The sequence below is a fragment of the Nanorana parkeri genome, unplaced genomic scaffold (assembly GCF_000935625.1).
Source record: "Nanorana parkeri isolate BGI_ZX_2015 unplaced genomic scaffold, ASM93562v1 scaffold957, whole genome shotgun sequence".
In the NCBI taxonomy this organism is placed as follows: Eukaryota; Metazoa; Chordata; class Amphibia; order Anura; family Dicroglossidae; genus Nanorana; species Nanorana parkeri.
The window spans coordinates 56,347-66,840 of record NW_017307225.1 but is presented as its reverse complement, the minus strand read 5'-3'; the positions used below and the strand labels follow the sequence as shown (position 1 = coordinate 66,840).

Genomic DNA, 10,494 nt, shown 5'->3' with positions numbered 1-10,494 from the left:
CACCACACACACTCACACACACACTCTCACATACACATACACACACACACACAGAGACCCCATTCACACTGAGCGATTTTGTAGCGCGATTTACGCTCGAAAATCGTTCAATGTAGCTCATCCAATGTATTTCAATGGAGCTGTTCACTGTCGTCTGTAGCTTGTAGCTCAAGCTTGTCGCTTGAGCATGACCTATTTTTCAGCGGATTTTCTGCACTTTGGCCCCAATAGGCTTTGATAGACCGCCAAAAGAAGCGCTACGTAGTGCGACAAAATGTGCACTGTAGCTCAATGTCGCTCAGCTCAAATCAACGCTGAAAAAGTTTTTTTTGTTTTTTTTATGTAGCTCAGTGTGAATATCACATTCAAAGCCTTAAACCTGTAATTTGCAAACTTGGCATCACATTACAGCAAGGAACATGAAGGATGTTGCGCATAGCCCATGACTGCCTATCTGATATAATACAAGTCCCAACTGTTGCCACTTCAGTTACCGATGTGGCTTCCAGATTTAAAGTGACACTAAACTCGGGTGTTTAAATCTTAAAAATACATTCAAGTACCTGAACTATTTACAAAGATGTATCTTATTTGTGTATCACTCGGCTGTAGATCCTCAAATCATCTCTGAATTTTTGCTGACACTGTCCTTCCTTCTGAGGGTGGCTACTTTTGTTCCCCATGGTCCCTGTGTGTGTTGTAAAGTAGTTACTGCTCCCAGCTCACCCCTGTGATAGACTACAATCTCAATACAAATCAGTAAAATAAACATGAGATTGTAGTCCATCACAGGAGTGAGCTTGGAGTGGTGGCTACTTTACAACACACGGAGACCATGGGGAACAAAAGTAGCCACCCTCAGAAGGAAGGACAGTGTCAGCAAAAATTCAGAGATGATTTGATGATCTACAGCTGAGTGATACACAAATAGTTAAAGGTACTAGAATGCATTTTTAAGATGTAACACCTGAGTTTAGTGTCACTTTAACTTATACATCATGAGAGCATGTCACATTGATAGAGATGGGTTTTGATTACGAATATGGATGGCAATGCAGTATGCATACAGTTAAGGATATCATTATCAAATAGAGAGGAAAATATTAATCCCACATTGTCTACCAGAAGAACATTATCCTGGGTTTGGGGTCACTTTTTACTTTAAAATTCAGTTGAAACTTCAGCTTAAAACAACTAAATACATCCCCAGTGCATCAAAACCAAAGCTGTTCGATGTTTCCAGGTCTTTTAACAGCCACAGTCTTAATAGAAAAGCCTGCCCCTTGGCAAATTTGGGACCCTTGCCTTGTCTGTAGTGAAGCAGTGATCTCGGTGCAAAGGTCTGCAATCAGCAAAGCTTATACTCCCTTCTGGTTTTTTTTTTTTTTTTTTTTTACGGTATTGATGTCATTTTTCTAGAGCAAAAATGAATAGCAGTAACTAGTTGCTATAGGCAATAAAGTAACTTCTCCTTCATTCTGTTTTAAATACCAGGGTCTGTAATACAGGTAAGCGAAAGGTTACTGTTATTGTAATGTCTCTATCATTCGTTTCGCAGGAATCACACGGACGTCCAGTAATGCAGAAGAATATCTTGACGATGAAGACTCTGATTAGTTCTCGGCTGTAAGAATAAATGCAACAGGTTTAGCTGCAAATTTGTCATTCCAGTGTGCACCTTCATTTACACAGGACCTAAACTATGCAACATCATTGGAAAGATGCATCTTATTACTGTACTTATGATTTTTGTTTATTACATTCAAAACGATAGCAAAGAAGTTATCAGGCTACATTATGTTTGTATACTGTGCACTTGACTTTTGTTACTACATCTTTTTTTTGTTTGTTTTATTTCTGGATATATGTACTGTGCCTGATTTCTCTTTTTTCAGTTTCTTTAAAATTTCATCAATTTTTTAAAATGACTAAAAGAAAAGGCTAACATTAATTAAAATGTTTTAACTTGTTAGACAATCAAATTGGTTATATTTAATTTTGTTTTTGCATATATAATAAATGTTTCTTAAAAAGCTGTTGTCTTCTCGTTCTCCAAATCCAAAAGTTTCAATTTAAGGGGGTTATTCATAAAGAAACCGAAGGGTTTTGCCGATTTTTCGGCTTATCCTTTGGCTGCAGAAAGCATCCGGTTCGGCTGAACCGAATGGCTGCTGTACGCGCTATTCTTAATAGCGTGTACAGCAGTTGAGCCGAAGGAAGCTGAAGTAAACGACCGAACAAACATGCTTCGGCTCGGCAAAGCCAAACAAACAGCCAGAGCGGGGAGAATGGTCTGCCAAAGCGGACCGAAGCAGTAAAACATATACAGTAGATAGAAAAAAAAAAAAAAAAAGCATGGAGTCCCCTCCCCAATTCATACCAGACCCTTTTAGAAATGTTAGGGGGAACCCTGATGTTAAAAAAAAAAAACAGGTTCCCTTCAAGTCATACCAGACCCTTTTAGGTCTTGTAGGGTTTTTAAGAGGGACCCCAGTGCCAAAAAAACGTGGAGTCCCCCTAAAATCCCATACCAGACCCTTTATCCGAGCAACGGCCTGGCAGAGCAGGAAAGTGGGGAATGAGCACCACCCCTTCATTTTTCACCATACCAGGCCACATGCCCTCAACACAACTGGGAGGGTGCTTTGCCAGGGGGGACCCTCTGGCAAAACACCTTGTCCTCCATGTCGATGAGGACAAAGGTTTAATCGCCAAAAACCTGGGCCAATGGTTATGGGGATCTGCGGGCAGGTGGGCTCACCTGCATCTCGGATACAAAAAATGTAATCCACTGGTCAATCACGTTGTCCAGCAATGTACATACACGTCAATCACGATGAACGACGGCCGCCTGTCCAATGCCGCCAAACTCCCACCGCAAAATTACATTTCTGGCCCGAATGTGAGCAAATGGGCGGAGCGAGGCGTGACGTCACAATTCGCTCTGCCCATTTGTTTACATTCAATTAGAAGACAGAGAGAGAGCTGGCATGAAAACAAATGGGCGGTGCAAGTCGTGACATCACAAGACTTGTTTCCCCCCATTTGTTTACATTGGAGTCAGAGCTGTTATTTTGCAGCGGGAGTTCGGCTGCATCGGACGGGTCAGCGGGCCGCTCTTTATTTCGACTAGTTGGCGGCCATCATTAATGATTGACGTGGATCTACATCTCTGGATGACGTGATTGACCAGTGGACTACATCGATGGACACTTTTTTTTTTCTTTTTTTAGAGTTTTGTTTTTTTTACTAAATAGTCAAAAACTTGTGGGTTTTTTTGTTCAAATAAAGGACTTTTTTACATGAAAGGGGGCACCCAGATGCAGATGAACCCTGCTGCCTGTAGACCCCCACAACCACTGGCTGGGCCATGGTTGTGGGGGAAGAGGCCCTTGTCCTCATCGACAAGGGGACCAGGTGGTTTTCCAGGGTCCCCCCCCCCCAGCAAAGCACCCTGCCAATGTCGAGTGCATTTGGCCTTGTATGGTGCAGGAAGGGGGGTGTACACTAGTCTCCCCCCCCCCCCCTTTTTTCTGCCCTGCCAGGCTGCTGCTCAGATTAAGGATCTAGTATGGGATTTTAGGGGGGACAGTAAGACTTTGGTGGTAACATTTCTACCAGACCCAAAAACCCAAAAGATCTGGTATGATTTGGGGAGGCGACCCCATGCTGTGGGTTTGGGGGGGGGGGGGGGTTTCTTACTATGAAATTTTTCATTCTCTGCTTCTAACCTCTGAGGTACTAAACAGAATGACCGAGCTGAAACATGAGCCAACCATTCGGCTATTCACTTTCTGCTGTTTCACCCCTTGGAGAATAGGGGGGGGGCAGCAAGGAATGAACTGTCGAATGTTCGCTTCAGCTGATCCAGATGTTGCATTGGCCAGACGAGCTGAGGCTTTTCGAAAGGGAGGTGAAGTGAGCCGAATGATGTGCGGTGTCATCCGCATTCACTGTTGCACCCTCTTATTACTAGGTGGGATTAAATTCCGGTTAAGAGTGCGATGGGATACGGACACGTCTTACTGTAATAGACTTAAAGTGATATTAAAGTCAAAATGTTTTTATGCGATTTCAAATACTAATTAAATTGCTCTGCCAAACCATAGTCTGCCCCGATACAGCTATCATCTCATATCTATGGACTGCTTGAAGCTGTTTTTTGGTAAGTGAAAAGATAAAGAAACAGGTAACCTTGTTTGTCTGTGTTAAATAGATACTCAATATGATATTCGTGTTCTCTTTTTATTATTCTATTCTGATTTCTTTATTGCTCAGTACTAAGAAGGAAATCCTTATTCAGGATTTGTTTTTGTTAGGGATGCAAAATCAATCCAAGGGTGCCAAAACTAATATGTTGTGATGTTCATAGTGTTAAGGAAATTAATCAGCATATAGATGAATTACCCAGCCCATTCATTATTGACATCTTGCAGTTAGAACTGAGAACACCCAGCTTCTGTATATGTTTGTTATGTGTTCCTATTCACACATCATAATGAAAAATAATTTAAAAAAAAATCTTACCTTTTAGATGTATTTGTGTAGTTGTCAGGGTACATCAGTCAGCACCCATAGTACAGTTCAGATCGCTGCACGAAACCATGAGCATATTTGGCACTGCGGTGCGAGTAATGCGCGAAACGTGCACGCGCAATACCATGCATGCCTGTTCTTGGCGCTAGGCGGGCTATTTAAACATGGCCCCTGCATCTGCACCTTGCTGAGAGATCTTCAGCTGTATTTGTGATTCTGTTCCTGATACCTGTTTGACCCGGCTTGATTCCTGGCTCTGCCTGCTTGCTGCCTGCCTTGTGACCTTGGCTTGTCTTCTGACCATTCTCCCGTCTCCTGACCGCACGATACCGATGTGGCTTGTTCCTGACTACGCTTCAGCTCCTCACACCAGTGCCGTCTGATCTGCTATCAACCACCAGCTACCTTTTGGCATTCAGTTGTCAGCACCAGCATATCCAAGGTGTCAAGCATTCATATCAGCCACAGGAACTCGTGCCCCTCTCTGTCTGTACAACTACTGTTCCATCTCCAGTGGGGCTCACACAAGAGCTGCAAGGGAAGGCCTACCTCATCACTTAAGGCTTACCCCAAGGTATGTGACAGTAGTAGGCCTTTGCAAAATGCTCTCTCCCTTTTAGTAACAACTGACTGTCCCCATAGAAAGAATAAGGACAGACTCCTTAACATACAATGCTTCTAGCTCTTTAACTCTTTGTTAGGATAGACATTGTTTAAATCAAGTTTACACCTAATAATGAGATCCGCCAGCACAGAACAGACAGGGTTAATTATGTTAGGAAAATTCAGTACAGAAAACAACTTTTCTTTCAGAATAGAGCATGTATTGTGCAAACAGCATTTTTAAAAAAATATTAATTAGCAATATGTAACAAAACAAAATTTGGCTGTAAAAGTTTAAATACTTTTCCGCCTAATACCTTTCATTTACGTTTGAGGTCAACGTGTTATGCTTTGGTAATACAATATTCTAAAGATAAAAATGGCACCCATTTTTGTTAATAATTGAGTGATAGCATCATGATCAATGAGGACTGCTTTCTTTGGTCTGCCTGACAGTAAAAATGCAAAAAAAAAAATCAAATATTTTGCTAGCACTACACGAAAGTATTATTTCATCAACATTATGGTAAAACATAATTTCCTCTTGTTCACATGACTTCCAATAAACACTCCTGGCAATGCTTACTGCAGCAAAAATGTCTAGGGGAACATGAGATAAACATTACAGAATATAGCATTTACAATGTAAGCAGTGTTTTCTCAACGGTGGGGTCTGACTGAAAACTAAATAGATGTTTACACTGGATAGTGGTTATTTTTGTTCTTGGGCTACCCTATGTTTTATATACATATGTGCCTAGTTTATATATGACAGGTACCCTATATAACAGTAGGTGTACCAGGTTATATATATTAGGGATGTACTATAGAAAAATTAAAGTTGAATATCATGTCCTGGAAACTAGATACAGTTGAAAATGTTCTTACTCGCTATCCTATACATATTTAATAGACATGTAATCCCGCAAAAAAAATTCATTTAATTTTTTCAGATTTCAGATACAAAATTTGATTTGGTTCATTATTCGGATCCGTCCGCGTTTTAGTTTCAGAACAAAGTCACATGACCGTGCTTGTAATGCGACCCCCAGCAGCCAAAAAAAACCATCTGATTGGCCAGAGAACAGCAACATGTCCGATTTAGTTTAATTTTGAACAAAATTCGGGTGATCCGAATTTTTGTTAAAGGGACATTCTAATCCATTCACATTCAGACTGCATCCGAATGTCCGAATTTACCTGAAATTTGTATGAATATCTATTCGGAACGAAACAAAATATACATGTCTAATGTAGACTAAAATAATATCTAGCCTGATAATATAAGGCTAGATATGCTTATTAAGCATTTTGTCTTTTAAAGTGACACTGGAGTTAATTCTAAAAATACATTCAAGTACCTTAATTATTAACAAAGATGTATCTTGTTTTGTATATCACTCAGCTGTAGATCCTCAAATCATCTCTGAATTCATACTGACACTGTCCTTCCTTCTGGAGGGTGACTACTTTTGTTCCCCATGGTCCCTGTGTGTGTTGTAATGTAGCCACAGCTCCAAGCTCGCTCCTGTGATGGACTACAATGTTGCATTTAATTTACTAATTTGTATTGAGATTAAAGTCCATCACAGGAGTGAGCTTGGAGCGGTGGCTACTTTACAACACACAGGGACCATGGAGAACAAAAGTAGCCACCCTCCAGAAGGAAGGACAGTGTCAGCACCAATTCAGAGATGATTTGAGGATCTACAGCCGAGTGATACACAAATAAGATAAATTTCTGTGTTTAGTGTCACTTTAAATTTGGAAGCCACACCATAAACAGAAGTGGCAACAACTGTAACTTGTATTATATCAGATAGGCAGCCATTGGCTATGTGCGACTTCCTTCATGTTCCTTGCTCTAATGTGACGCCAAATTTGCTAAGTACAGGTTCACTTTAAATATTGTCTTTTTAGAGGAGACCAGAAATACTTCTTTATCTCTTCTGTTTTTATGATGTTTGTCACACATCATCTCACTTGTATGATCATCATATTAATATTGGTTTTCTACATCGGCATTCTGCCTAATTTCTTTTAATACTATTTTAAGACATATTAAACCATAGCACAGATGTTTTCTTCTGCACTGCCAGCTCTTTAATGTGTTTCTACTCTCCCTATTCAGTTAATTGCAAGTTAAATAAATCATGTCGTAAAGTCCTCTGCTAATAGGAAAAAAAGACTGTACTGGTTCAGAGAGCTCCACTTTTCAAAGAGAAGCAAACATTAATTTACATTTAGATTATAATAGTGTAATACATGCTCAAGTCATGACGTGTCATTTTATTCTTTTTGAATCATCATCTATAAATGTCAAAATATTTTGCTTTAAGACTAAAAGGACAGGATTCTTACTGGGATCTATGAAAACAGGTCATAGGAGCATATTGACTCTATCATCGTATTGTTACATTGTTACATGTTATTTTTCTGCATCTCAGGGGCAACTAGCTATTTATCAATCGATACTTTTAATGAACAGCCTACAAAACACTATATTCCAGCATAAACCTGAATTGGTGACTTTCAGATCAATGGTATAATGCCATCACTGTGTCACATGTGACTACATCACTACCCTTTTTCAGGTTAATAACTTGTCCTGTGCAGTTGGTCTCAGGAAATAAATGACATCTCTCTTATTTTCCTGCTGTCGTATAGATGTATGTGATTCCTTATCTGGTGGTAGACCTTTAAGCCCCATTCACACTGAGCGATTTATCGCGCGGTGATTATCGCTCTCCAATGCATGGCAATGGGGCTCTGTCCGTCGCTGTCGCGGGTCGTGCGTTGGTACAGCAGGACCCTTTTTGGAGCGGATTTTGCCTCGATTCTAGATTGCTCAATGCAACCATTTGCGCGATATCGCGCAAAATGCAAAACGCGCGACAAACGCATGGCTCAGTGTGAATGGGGCCTTAATATTGAGCAACTATCAAGAGTCTAATGCTGTTTATTTTATTAGTGTTTTTGATTATAATGATTTTATCAATAAAAAATATTATTTTTTCTGTAATACTTTACTGTAATAAATCACATCAGACACAGCAATCAAATCACAAGAAAGACTGCTGTTTCAGAGCCGCCATTGCCACCAGGAAAATGTGAATGTATGGCAGGTTTTGAGCTATAAAGAAAATGAGCAGCACAGTGCATGTAAGGTCTTAGATAGCCAGGTAGGAGGTCCTTTTGTGGGTTCAACATACCAAGGGGTATGCATAACATAAAACACAGGGTGCACGCTAATGGCGGCCTTCATAAGTTATTTTTTAAGTACCGCTTATGGTACTGAAAATTAACCCCGAGCCACACTCGGGATTACCGCCAGGAAGGTTAATAATTATCATTTAACTCATCCGAAATTGATGAAAATTCGGATTCATATGAATCTGAATGCTGAAAACAAATTAACTTTCAGACCCAAATCCTGAAAAAATGCAATAACAAAACAAAATTAAACTATTTTTTTTTTGCAGGCGCACATGTCTATAACAATTCAATTACAGCTTTAGAAGATGACTTTTTTTTTATCTCACTTGGCAGTGTTACAGTTTGTCTGAACCCCTGTCACTTTTGCTGACAAACTGATCTTCATGTAAATGTGCAGAACAATCTAAATGAAGGCATGTGACATAGTATAAAGGAATTAGTACAGTGAATGCTATCATTAAGCATATAACCACATGCAGTTATCGGAATACAAATGTATCAAATAGATTTAAGAAGTTGCCATGTCCATTGTAAATTGTACCACTAGATGGCATTGTTTGCTTTATTTTCTACATCCGAGCGTTCACCAAAGGTACTTATTTCCGAGCAAGCTCTCTCCAAATTTGTCAACTTGTGTTTTAATAAAACTGCATTATAATTTACTTTTTAGAATGCAGGTTCCTTTGCATTCCCTCGCTTTTTCTAGGTCAAGCCAGTAGTGTTACAGAAATTAAACGCTGCATTTTGAATTTCTGACAGGTCCTCTTTATGGAGACATTAGGGGTCTCTAGGACCCCTAAAGTCACCTGTGGACCCCAAAAGAAGCTGATGAAGCAGAGATCTGTATTTTTCTTGAAGATGTTTCAATGGCCATCCAACCAGCTTTCTCAATTCAGAATACATTCTGAATTGAGAAAGCTGGTTGGATGACCAGTGAAACGTGATCAAGAAAAATACAGCAAGTCCAGTTGCCTTGACTTAATTGTTACAGTTATACCATGACCTGGATGAATGAGAACCTTCACAGAATGATTTGTAAAGGGACAAATCATTGTTTCCACATTTGTGCTCTGTACAGCCCTCTTAAAAATTACTTGTCCCACATTTGATATTTCTGTCACCAAGATCCCTTATAAAAGAAAAGGAGAAATAAAAAGAAAGAAGGAATGGGCAGCACAAAGAAAATGTACAATTGTGTGAAGTAAATAAACCAAACCATTAACTACTAGAAGCCATTCTAAGGAATATTTTTCCTTCACTGGCTTGAGTAAGCATTAAAACATCGCTGTCTGCAGGGACCCAGAGGGCCCCAAGTTTGGCATTATGGTGCTATAGAAGGGTTATAAGCCAAGTATGTGACTGTACAGGACACACTTGGTGATTGAGAATGCACTTTGACTGAAAGAAGTGGATGATCACAGGAAAATTGTTTGTATATTCACAGACTTGGTGTTGTTTTATGTAAATGCATTTGAAAGGATTTGTCTATTTTTGATTGTTCATTAGATTTATGTTATGATATAAGTTGGTTATGCGCATGCAGTATTTTATTGATCAGATTTTCTTTATATTTCTAGATCTTTTATACTGTAGCTTAGTTTTGTTGAGTAGTGTGAATAGGGGGAGAGGACCTTGCTAAAAATATGTCTTGAAATGATGCTGCTTCGCTGTTCCTGGCTGCTGCAAGAATCCAACACTTCTGGGTGTGTGGAATACTTGTTTCCCCACTGCATGATGTCGTTCCTCCTGCTGGCTCACAGGTCGCTACAGGAAAAAGGAGCCTGTGTGTGGCATAGGAAATAGGTATTCAACATATCTGACTGGTCAAATGCTTCCGGTGGCCATGAGGCAGCAAAGTGGTGGCATTTCAAGACACGGGCCACTGGAAATGTAATCATAATTCCTCTTCTTTTAGCAGGTATTGTTTTTAATACAAGAGACCCCGTGTTGACAGGGTTACTTTAAACATTATGATGCAACTTTTGCTTGGCTGCATACACTACATATGAGAACTGTATAATGCAGGAGACTAAGACAGAAGTTGATCACTTTCAAAAGACCACATTAAAGGTCATTTTAAATGGGGATCCTTGTGGTCACAAAACACTGGGCACTGAGACGACAATGCACCTCCACTAC

At 39.8% G+C, this 10,494-nt stretch overlaps 1 protein-coding gene across 2 annotated transcripts in view; it reads left to right on the top strand.

Moving 5' to 3' along the window:
* OSTF1 (osteoclast stimulating factor 1) overlaps window positions 1-1,630 on the top strand; it is a 33,045-nt gene extending 31,415 nt beyond the window's left edge. For both annotated transcript variants that reach the window (XM_018566525.1, XM_018566524.1), the window contains exon 10: window positions 1,559-1,630. In XM_018566525.1, the coding sequence (XP_018422027.1) occupies window positions 1,559-1,617 (59 nt within the window). In that variant the 3' untranslated portion in view covers window positions 1,618-1,630. The remainder of the gene's footprint in view (window positions 1-1,558) is intronic.
* Window positions 1,631-10,494: the final 8,864 nt, after the last annotated feature.